At 44.4% G+C, this 11699-nt stretch overlaps 1 protein-coding gene across 1 annotated transcript in view; it reads left to right on the top strand.

The window, feature by feature from the left end:
* The first annotated feature begins 2179 nt into the window (after window positions 1-2179).
* GALNT9 (polypeptide N-acetylgalactosaminyltransferase 9) overlaps window positions 2180-11699 on the top strand; it is a 132841-nt gene continuing 123321 nt past the window's right edge. The window contains exon 1 of the mRNA XM_071445325.1: window positions 2180-2832. Coding sequence (XP_071301426.1) covers window positions 2592-2832 — 241 coding nt within the window. The 5' untranslated portion in view covers window positions 2180-2591. The remainder of the gene's footprint in view (window positions 2833-11699) is intronic.

Raw genomic sequence — 11699 nt, 5'->3', positions numbered from 1 at the left:
TATATTGATTTTGATCAAATTTTCCTTTGGCAACATAAGTCTTTTCTGTGGGAATTAAAATTGGAACTTCCTTTTGGGCAGGAAACAGCAGCTTCAGCTCAAGTGCTGTTCATGTAAAAATATTACAGTGCCTTTTTTGTTTGGTTCCAAGGAAAAAATAAAATAAATCATTTGATCATGGAATTTGTCCAGAAACACTTCTGTCCTTCAGTCAGCTCTGGCATCTCTTTTGCAACTTGCTTTGAGTTGTCTGAAGGAACAGTGAGCTACATGAGCTAGCTGTTATTTGAGTGATATTGGGCGAGGTTTCAGCCATGTGAACACAGTCTGTGGTGTGTACAGAAGAATATGAGAATATTTTAAGCTGACCATTTAAGAAATTTACTTAGGTGAAAAAGTGGTTTCCTTCGGCTAAGCCAGTCATGGATGAAATCATGTCTGTGAAAGCCAGTTTAAAACTGCAGTGGTGCAAAAAATCCTCATCAAAACTTGGTAAATTCTCTGAGAATGTTGAAGGTGTTTTACAAGCCTTGGGACAAACTATAAATTTGTGTCAGAATCGAATCTGAATTCTTGTGGCCAGCTTGTGAACTTGGAGTTTATAATGGAAATAGGGATGTAACAGATTCTTAACCATATCAAGACCAGCAGGTGTTGCTATAATATATTAAATGCTGTGGAGCCATCAAATAAGCTGCACTTGAGCATTAGTTCAATATTTTCTTAAACCAAATTGTTATATGCTAGGAAAATGTAATTCTGTGAGTGATTTGCAATAAGAATACCCCTGAAATAATCAAAGCACTGGAAAATTTCAGATTCTGAGCTGCTTCTGCTGAGTGACTAAGAGAGTTTTGCTACAGCTTGAGTGAAAGATCTCATCCTGCACCTAGGCATTATTTGTGTTTAAGAATCCAGTAGTGTAGGAAATAACAAAATCCTGTACATATTTCCATACTTGGAAGAGATGACACTGCAGAAACTTGTGGCATCTTCTTCCAGGGATAAGATGAGATGATAGTGAAACTCCAGTGTAGGTTTTTCCTGCTCAGCACAGGTCTCACTGGTGATCCTCAAAAGACCAGGGGAGAAGAGAATTCCTCTAGGACAGAAACACATCTTCTCCAAGAAACTGCACCCTCAGGGGCCTTGCAGAAGGTGAGCAGCAGGAGGGTCAGAAGCAGAAGAAGCAGTGGAGAATTTATATCTCAGGAAACCCTGAGCAGGGCTTGCCAAGCTTCAATGAACTCAGGGAGGTTGTAACCTTTGCTAGATTTTGAGTTGGTAGCTCCTGAAACCAAGAAGGAAGGATGAAAGGAGAAAAATTCCCAGAACCAGGACATATCCTATGGTATGCAACCCTCTAAGTGAGATGGGTATATCTTTTTGTATAAAAGGAGGATGGCTGTGAGGATGAACGGAGAAGCTGTTGAAAGGACATATTTAATGTCCATAGGTATTGAGATTAAAGCGTTAATGGTTATGTCCTGAGAGATTATCAATTTAGACTAGATATACAGAATAAATATTTTCTGACAAGGGTGGTAAAGTGCTGTCATAAGTTGCCCAGAGAGGTGGTGGACAGCCCATCCCTGGAAACATTTGAGGTCAGCTCAGACAGGGCTTTGAGCAACCTGATCTATTTGAAGATATCCCTGCTCATTGCAGGGGGCATGGAGCAGATGGGCTTTTAAACATTTCTGCCAACCTAAACTATTCTATGAGTCCATTTTTCTATGGATGTTTGGCAAGAACTTCTCTTGCCTGTGCATGTGGTCCCAACCATGTCATTTCCATGCAGGATCCCAAGCCAGAGCCGTACTCGGGCTGCCGAGAAACCCACGGAGCAGAGTGCGTTCCCAGCTCTCCCTCTTGCTGGGGAGCGTGCGAACTTATTTCATCTCTTCTCCACCGCTGAGCCGGGTGGAGCATCACCTCCCCTCGGGGGCCGCAAGGACACCTTGGTCCTGCCGCCCTCGGGAGCTGCCCGAGGGCAGGCCCAGCTCTCTCCAGGTGGGCAGCGATGATAAGATGGCCCCTGGCGCGTTCGGCGGGCTGGCTGGGCAGGGCGCGGAGCGGGGCGGGCGCGGCTCCGCCGTGTGCATGTAGATGAGATCCCCCGGAGCACGTCACTGCGCACCGGCGCTCTGCGTTCGGGGCGGCGGACAGCGAGCGAGGGCGGGCGGGCGGGAGCCGCCGGAGGAGCAGCAGGAGCAGGAGGAGGAGGAGGAACAGGAGGAGGCTCGGCGGAGCAGCAGCGCTCGGCCCCGCTCCATGCCGCCCTGCCCGCCGCGGCGCGGGCCCCGCGGGGCGACGGCGGGCGCGGGGCGGGGAGCGGCGCGGCGGTGCTGAAGGACAGCTCCGCTCTCCTCGGCTCCGCTCCCGTTCGCTCCTCTTCCCCGGGCTCCGCTCCTGTTCTCTCCGCTCCCCCGGCTCCTCTCTCCTCGGCTCCGCTCCCCCTGGCTCCGCTGCCTTCGGCCGCGCTCCCCCCGGCTCCGCTCCGCGCCCCGGGCGCTGCCCTCTCCGGGTGGCCGCGGGGCCGCCGCTCGCCGCGCCTGGATGCGCCCCCCGCCACCGCGCCCGCGGCTCCCATGGCGGTGGCACGGAAAATCAAAACTTTGTTGACGGTGAACATCTTGGTCTTCGTGGGCATCATCCTGTTCTCCGTGTACTGCAGGATCCAGGACCGCTCCCAGGAGCTGGTGCAGATCGTCCGGAGCGCGGACCGCCGGGCCAGGAGCCGCGGCGCCAAGGTGGGCAGCCTGGCCGACAGGGAGTCCATCCTGCAGCGCCTGGACCACCTGGAGGAAGTGGTCTACAACCAGCTCAATGGTACGAGGGGCGGGGAGGGGATGTCCTGTGCCCCGGGGGGTGCTGCTGGATGGCTGAGAGACCCCAAGTGTCCCCCCGCTGGGGAGGGGAGCCCGGGCATCACTCGCACCGACCCCAGCGCTGAAGTGCTGAAAACCGAGGGCAAGAGGTGATGCAGGGTTTGCTGGAGGGGTTCCTCGAGCCTCCCACCACCACCCTGCCTCTCTGCCAACTCTTGGTCCAAAGTCAGGACTTCCTCAATAGATGCAAAGTTCAGGATGCTGCAGTTCAGGGGTTTCAGGATCAGAGGAAGTCCCTACAAACTGTACCAGGGTTTACAGTTTGTCTGGATGTATTAACTCTGCATAGGAAGTTGTTTGTATAGCAAATACAGTGTTAGATTATAGCTGGAAGTCATATTCTTGGTTTCAGAGCTACCTTAAAAACATTCTGCTGAGTTCTTACATTGTGCACTATTAATGGTCTGTTTAAACATAGCACCCATATGTTTCCTTAATGATTTTGCCATTTAAATTTGTTATTGTCATTGATGAGGAGGGGAAGCATCCACCAGTTCTTTTTATGACTTACCATTCTAATTCACCAGCCTTGTAAAATATTGCTAGGTAAGCAAAGAACCCTTCCATGGTAGTTAAAACAGGCTAAGACATCAAACTTGTTATAGGACAGATAACATTTCATATAGAAACTAATTCTTCAAAATGACTGCATTTGTATTTGCGTGGATTTGTGAAGTTCTAAGTGTGAGACACCAAAGAAATAAGTATGTGATTAAATACAGCAGTGTTTTGGACAAGAAAAGGCTGAAGGAGTGAACTTTTGCATGAGATTATAATATAAAAGTAACATTTAGTGTTTCACTAAATAAATGCTCAGCAAATAAAATGTTCAGTGTAAATATGTTTAATATGTGCTTCTGGGCTGCTTGTGGAAATCTTACTTGTAACATTGATTTAAGAAAGGCTACTGTAGCCTCAAAGTGTAGACAAATAGGAGGGTTAGCATGAAGTATGTTTCCTATTACTACTTTGTGAATGAATGTATAAATCTAAGTTAGGCTGCTATGGTAATATGCAGTTTGTGCCAGCAAGTGTTAGGGAACAGGAATCCCCTCACACTTTCCTCTGGATGAACAGGGCAGAGAGAAGGGGGAATGTGGAGTGGGGTGTTGGTCCCAACCCCACACATTCAGGAATTAGAGAGAAAGTGTCAACAGCTGTGCTTTCTGACCATATTTTGGAACAGTTTTGAAGAATGTAGGATTTAAGAGGAAAATCGTTCTCGTGAATTCCACCAAACCACAAAGTTCACAAACTAAATTAGATATATCCATTACAGCTGAATGAATGGCTTTTTTTGCCCAAATAGATTTGTTCTTGGTGTTCTTCATAGGGGAGACTTTGGGAAGGATTTCCCTGTTCTGTGTTCATCCCAGCACAGCATCCCCTGGAGAATCAGCAGAGTCCTTACCATGATAGGCAGGGAACATTGCACACAATGACTGGAAGTTCTCTGTAAAGCATGCCTCTTTCTTGGGAACTGTTTTCTTCATCTTCTTTAATTCCATTCATTGGATATGGATCATCATGCTGTAATTACTTGAACTTAATGTTGTATTGCTTCTTCAGGTCATATCAAACACTGCAGGCAGTTTTCTTTTCCTGGAAGTTCTTACACAGGAAAATACAGAAAGTTTTTCAAGCTGAGCTGTTAAAATTTCCTATTTATTTACCCTTAATTTTTTCTCTGATGTGATTGTTGAGTTTCTTATTATTACACAGTGGTACATTAACATAGATTAATTCTGAAAAAAATACTTTTTCCCCCCATTGTGTTTCAACAAAAGGAAAAAGTCCTAAGAAATTAAGAGATGCTCCACTGAAATCATCAGAGCTGCATTGCTGTAAGTGAGATCAGGACCAAGCATCTGTATTTGGGTTTAGCTGGCTGCTGCTCTGTTTGTAATGCCATGACTCATTATTTGTGTCATTAATGGGCAGCCCTGGGATCCAGGGCAGCCTGTGTGACAGGGCTGTGCTGTGTCACACAGCAGGGCTGCTGTGGCACAAACACTCTGTGCTCTGCAGCTCTGCAGCTTCACCTCAGCCTTGAGTCAGGTTTCCCAGCCCTGCCCATGCTGCCTGATCACAGGGTTAGGTTAGAGAGCCAAATGAGGCTGTCCTGGATGTCACTTTTTCATCAGCTGGGTCAAAGCCTCTTCTGTGTGCAGAGACAGACACAGGTAGACAGGTTTTTATTCAGGAGGAATATGAGTTCCTTGCATACCCAGAGCCCCTCAAAGCTCCAGGAGGCCGAGTCCAGCTCAATGCTACCATTGCAGCAGGTCAGCACAGCCCAGGATTTGAGTTTTCTGCTCTTGGTCCTATCTCTTTGAGATCAGCAAATTTGGAACTACCTATTAAGTATATTTTTGGTAATATCTCAGTGTTCTTTTATTTTATTTTTCTCTTCTATACAGATGAGTCCTGAACTCATAAAACTTGCCTGTATTTTCTAGGGACTCTGTTGATGATCCAGAGCAATAAAATGCTACTCTGAGAGATACCACCCTTGCAGCTGCACAGAATTTTGTTTCTGTCACACATATTTGTTTACATGCAATCAAGGAAATGTTATTTAGAAGTGTGTACCTTCTGCAAGGAAAAGAAACACAGGCAGTAACATTATAAATGTATAAAGAGGCAACCCAAAACTGATCACTTGAGAACTCATTAACTTTTCAGTCTGAATGAAATCAGTGAGTGCAGTGCCTGTGGAGGTGTGTGCAGAACACAGAGGACCATGGATGAAAGTCAGGAGAAAGCTGGTCCTTGCCATTATCTTTGGCAGAACAGGAGTTTTTAGAATAGGATGAATGAGAATTGCCATGATTCCCTGCAGAGTCGTGCAGACATCCACCCAAACAATAGTTTTCATTTGGCTCGTGCTCTGGTTTTTTATCAACTTGGGGAAAATAGTATTTCTGAAAGCTTTCTTTTCCCTCAGCTGCTGCTGGGTTTGGTGGAAGCAAATGAACAGAGCATGTAAAGGGAAAGGAAAGCAATGAAACATGTCAGTGGAATTTTCTTGGTGAGACTTTGTATTACCTCCTGATGTTTGACCTTGGGTACAATGTTTATTTTGAAAAACAGAGTTATTATAGACCTAGTTGAGCAATGTATATATATTCTTTTTTATTATTTTTGCTATGGTATTGCTATTGATGGATATATTTTATTGTCATTCAACACAGAACTCACACCAGCTAGACATGGTAGCAATTCATTAAATGTCATCATGATAACACCTTAGTATTTTCTTCCTTTGCCTTTACTTTTTTTGTAAAGGGGAAAAATTAAAAAATTATTGAATTGACTGAATTTTTTCCCTTAATCAGTTTTGCATCTAAGTCTGTTGATAATGATTCATCAGAGAGGATAAAGAATTTTTGATGCCCCAAGTAGAGCATAACCTTTCATGCCAAAAGCAATTGAAGGTCAGACTACAATTTCAGTCTAATTGCCTTTTTCCCTTTTCACTGTCTCTTTCCAGTAATACACAACAATCAATACAGCATGTAATTAGATTTCATTCAATCTGCAAAGATTTAGAGAGCTTTCATCTTCTCATTATGTATTCTCACATCATGTCTTCCTACCCATGTCTTCTACACTAGACCCCTTTGACCTGTGCTATTTTAGATGTGGAGGGATGAGCTGGGAGTTTTCCCTTGAATTTGACAGGTTATCATTCGTTACACATCATAATTTGATTTTGGTCTCTTTGGGAAGATTAAATGCAATAGCAATTTCCAGTGTGATAAATGGGGTTTACATTACATATGCATTTCATGGAGGAGGCTGGGGGAAAAAGTGGACAATTCACATTAATTGCAGCACAGAGGCTTCAAATGATGGAAATAGCAGGTCCTGGGTGCAGAGTACTGATTCCTGCTGACTGGGACTCCTGATTTTTAGAGTGCACTGGAAGCCAAGTGATTGCATTTAAAATTCAGCCTGGCAATCTGCATAGGTAAAAGTTACAGTAGTATTTTTTAAAGGGCAGCTTATTCTTCATAAGCTCTAGACTGGTTGAAAATGGATCCAAATTTCCACGTTTGAAAGCAAGGGTTGGGAACAGGCTGCAAGAGAGTCATGTGAGTGTCCACATCACATGTCCACGTTGTCAAAAAGAAGTTTTTACAGCTGGCAGCTCTCAGCTGAAGATCAGCTACTTGGTAGAGAAGAGGGGTAAAGCCACACGTACACAGGGCACATTTAGTGTGAGTGCAGCCTTGTACCAATGAAACTGCACCTTCTCATGGCCACACATTTTATAACTATTTCTGTCTTATGTGTTTATGGTCTGCTGCTAGCATACATCTGGCATAATTAGCACCAAAACATGTCCAGAAATATCAGCTTACATGTGGGCTCTGCCCTCAGCCATGTGGTTTCCTTCTGGTGATGGGCTTCTCTTCATGTGGTATCATTTTTAGGACATTTTTAAAGAAGAGCAAGGTTGGTTCTCATGAAGGCAGGAGGGAAAAATGCTATTTTTTTTAAGTTAGGCTGCCATTTCTTGGTTTACTACACAGTATTTTCTATAGTGCTGGGTCATTTTCTCAAGCTTGGCTAAGTCACCATTGACTTACCCAATGCAAGCTTGACCTTCTGTATTGTAAAGTGATGGTCAAGTCCAACAGACCAATTTCCCCATCAAACTTGTTTTGGTTGTGTTAGTATTGATTTATGCAGCTGAGGGAACTCACAATCAGTGCTTTCAGGAAGGTCAAGGTTTTACTCTCCAAAACAACAGAGGGAAAATATAATGAGCCAATATTTGGATAGCCCCTATATAAATATAAGGTAATATTTGAATAGAATTACTCTATTTAGGCACTTTAGGAAGAAAAGTTCTAAAAGTTTGGTTGAAAAAGAGGGCAGCTCTCTTTTGTAAAACAGACAAAATTGCATTCAGCTCTGAAAAATATTGACAAATGCAAAAAAATATGTCTCCATTCCAGCAGCACATCAGTGATTTTAAAGTCTTTCCCTCCACTCTGTTTCATACAGTGGTAACTACTTTTTATGTAATGTTTCTGCTTTTTGCCTTTGTAGCTGGGAAGAAAGTGTATTTTGACAGGAAAAAAAAATCATGTGGTAATTTTATCATTGACTCATTTGTGTGGAACTTGAATCATTTGTACCAGATGAGATTAAAAGCAATGTTTACAGAGGCAGAAAGGAAACCTTTGCCTGATGTTGGTTTCGTTGCCTTTTCGGCTGTGTTCTGGTTCAGGATCTTTCCACTTCTTTGTACGTTTAGCTGGAATTGGGAAAGCAAATATGGGTCTGTCATCTTCCCAGAGAGGAGCTGCAGTGTGGTGGCTGCACACCTACAGCCCCTGCACAGGCTCAGAGGATTAGAAAACCTGGCTTTAATTTAATACCCTTGATGGAGAGAGGTGAAGCTGGTTTTTGAGTTTAGGGAGTTTTGTTGTTTGTTTGTTTGATCTTTTAGTAAATAAAGGCAGGTAGCAGTTGAACCAGGAGCATCATTTTGGAATGAGGTTCCAGACACTCAATGTGTGGCATTTATCCAAGGAAATACTAAGATTTATGAAGGGAAGGAAAATAAATGAGTCATGTTTAACAAATCTGCCTTTTTTTTTAATGTTCCTCCCTAACTTTACTAATGGGCATTCAGTTTCTCTTTCTTGGCATAGTTGGCATACTTTTTAATTATTATTGCTGTTTGTGGGGTTTCTCTTGGTAGTCATTACCATCATTTAGTTTAAACCAACACACTGAAGGACAGAAAAAGGAAAAAGTAGAAAATAAAAAGAGCCTGTGATGTTCTGGATAACAGGAAGAAAGAGAGCCAGTGACAGCAGAGCAGCTTCCAACCTTGTTGGAGTCCTATTGATCAAAACTGTCCTCTGAAACAAGACACCTCCAGTTCCTGAGAGAGAAAGCCAGAGAAACCCTCCCAGTGACCCAAAGTCATCTTCTCCTGAGAGCACAGAGCTAAACCAGCCAAATGCTAATTGGATGTGTCTGCTTTTCCTAAAACTCATAGCTGTGGTGCCATGGAAATTCCTGTGAATATCTGAAAGCTTCAGAGGTGGAAAGCTTCGTTTCGAGGACAGCAGGGCAGGTGCAAACAGATTAAAAACTGTCTTTCTGCCTTAGAGTTTTTATCTTTCAGGTGTTCTGGAAGATCTAGGTTCTCCAGACAGTTTTGAAGACAAGATACAGCACAACTGGCACTGACTGCTTACTCAGCAAGTCCTGCAGGAGATTAAAAGAGTGTAAGGCCATCTCCTGAGCCAGATTTTCTTGACTTACTCAACAGAAGGCAGCAATGATGCAACTTGGTCTAAATCAGAGGGCCCTCTGATTTAGCTGGGGTTATTCTGAGTTTAAATTCACTGTAGTGCTGCTGAGGATAAAGGTGACAACCTTGTTTCTGTTGGTTATTTCTCAGTTTGATCTGTTGGGCTTTCAAATTCTTATTTCTTGAAGTGACATCACACCCCTGATCTGGTGTAGGTCCACATGAAGCAAGATGTGATATCCACATCTGTTTATATCCAAGGAAGTGGTACTTTGGAGTTGAGTTCTGCTCTCTCATCCCTCTGGTTTGATGCCCTCCTCCCACAGTGAGGAAGGGGGCTTTGCTTTCTGCAGTTCTTCACACTAACCTTTATTCCACCTGGTCTAGCTCAGTTGGACTCCTTGCTGTGCATGGAAAGAGCCCAGCAGCACATTTTATGGGAAATCCAGTGGAATGGGTGTTCCAGAGGAGCTCTTGCACCATTCCCTGCCCCTCTTACTGCACTTGCCAGGCCATTTCATTTCTGAACAATTCTGTGCTTGTGTTTCATTTACTGGGATGACTTGTTCTGAGGGATCTTCTCACAAACCAAGGATGAGCCTGGGGCCATGAATTGTTTTGTATCCCTGTTGAGGGCAAAATGCAGCAGAAATGGGCTGATCTTGAGAATCACTGACAAGTGGTAAAAGGCCTAATTTTTTTTGTTGGGTTTTTTTTTTTTTTTTCCCCCATCAAATGTGTCCTTGATTACTGGCTCTGAAGGAGAGTCTGAGGGCAGCAGCAGGGTAGGGAGCTGAGGAGACAATAGAGGGATTCTGCTTTGTCATCATGCGCAGTGTGGACGCAGAGTTCTCTTGGGGGCTGAAGAGTTGTTGAAGTAAATGAGCAAAACGTTTTTGGAGAAGGTGAGAATATAGATTTCTGAATATCTTAAGCCTTGTATCACCTCCCATGGAGCCATTCTCTAGAAGCACTTTCACTTGCCACCGGTCTGATTTATAATTTTAATACATGAGCTGTAATTTGCATGTCATCCTGGGAGAGTGGGCAATGATGAAGAAAACTAAACCAAGGAAAAGGTTTTTAAAAGAACTTCTGTTTTAGTAGCTTTCTGCTACTTAAAAATGGCTCTGTCAGGCAGAGATTATGGATGCCTAAGTACTACAGGAGAGTGTTACCTATTTCACAGCACAATGTTTGGAATCCCAGTGTCTGGAATCACATTTAAATAACCCAGATTTGGTGGGTGAGGATACAAAGGGACTTGCTGGAGATTCTTTAGTGTGCATTTGCTCCAGTCTCAACCTCCTGGGCTGCAGGTTAGAGCAGCAAGCCCAAGAGGCTGCTGCAAGAGCAGGCTGTCCCTTGGGCTGAGCAGCCCCTGCAGAATGGCTCAGCACTGGCACAAGCCTTGCTCTCCCCCAGCAGGCTCCTGACACCTCCTGCCCCTGTGCAAAGCCAGGACAGCCCTGTGGGAAGGAGCTGTGGGTCACAGGATTGACAGCACAGAGCTGGCTGGTCTCTCTGTGCTCCCAGCGTGTTGCTGGATTTTGTTCCTGTTGAAATTGCCACGTCTGTGGTTGAGTCAGCACTCGTGTTCAGCTGGGAATCCAAGCCAGGTGCAAAAGTGGCACTGCTTTCTAAGCAAAGTGCAGATGCTGCCAGCCCTGCTGTGGCAGTGTGGGGGTGACAGACACTGCTGCCTGCACGGGGTGACTGCCTCAAGCAGGATTTTATCACTGCAGCAGTGACTCAAATTCTCCCCAGCTCGCCCGTGCACTTAGTCCTGGAGAAACCAGTTGCCTAAATTAATCTTTGCTATTGATCCAGAGGCATCAGCACAGTCTGTGGTTATTAGTACAGTAACTCCAGTAGTGAATTTGGCCAAGTGAAGGTATTTTTGTCACAGGATGAGGAGTAGGTTTGGTAGTCATGATGATGTCTATGTAGTACAGAGGATGAAGCCTTGCTGTGTCCCTGTGCTGCTTCAGAATGGCTGAGAACAGGGCCCTTCCTCCTGGGAGGTTTTGGAAGGATTCCCTTTTCTAGTAGAGAACTTTGTATTTTTTTTACCTCTGACTCCTAATCCTGAGGGCTCTTGTTGCTTCTGCTGTTTGCCTCCAGTCTGCATTTTGCAAAAAGAAGTTCTCAGACCAGGTCAGATGAGCACTTCATGGTGGCTGTACTGCCCGTGGTACTGCAGGGCCATTTGCACAGGAAAAGGGGGTTTGTTGCACAGGATTTTGTTTCTCTTGGAAGATATCCATGAAGACAGCTGGAAAGCCCTTTCCTGCAATGCTGGGGAAGTTTGCTGCTTCTTCTTTTTTCTTTTTTTTTTTTCCCTCTAGCATTTTTGGTGGGGTGGTAGGGTTAATTGGTTGTTTTTCATTTGGATTTTTTATGCTGGTTTTGTATTTTATTTGGCAATGGGGCCTTACTGCCCTTTTAGAAATTGAGTTTATTTTTTTCTACAGCTCTCATATGCCTCTAGGATGAACAGCTTTTGTAAATAAAAATGTATTTTTTGT

This window comes from Agelaius tricolor, unplaced genomic scaffold (genome assembly GCF_023055355.1).
Source record: "Agelaius tricolor isolate 1412-34295 unplaced genomic scaffold, bAgeTri1.0.p SCAF_20, whole genome shotgun sequence".
In the NCBI taxonomy this organism is placed as follows: domain Eukaryota; kingdom Metazoa; phylum Chordata; class Aves; order Passeriformes; family Icteridae; genus Agelaius; species Agelaius tricolor.
Note: the sequence above shows the minus strand (reverse complement) of the source record. Positions and strands in the feature narration are given on the sequence as shown.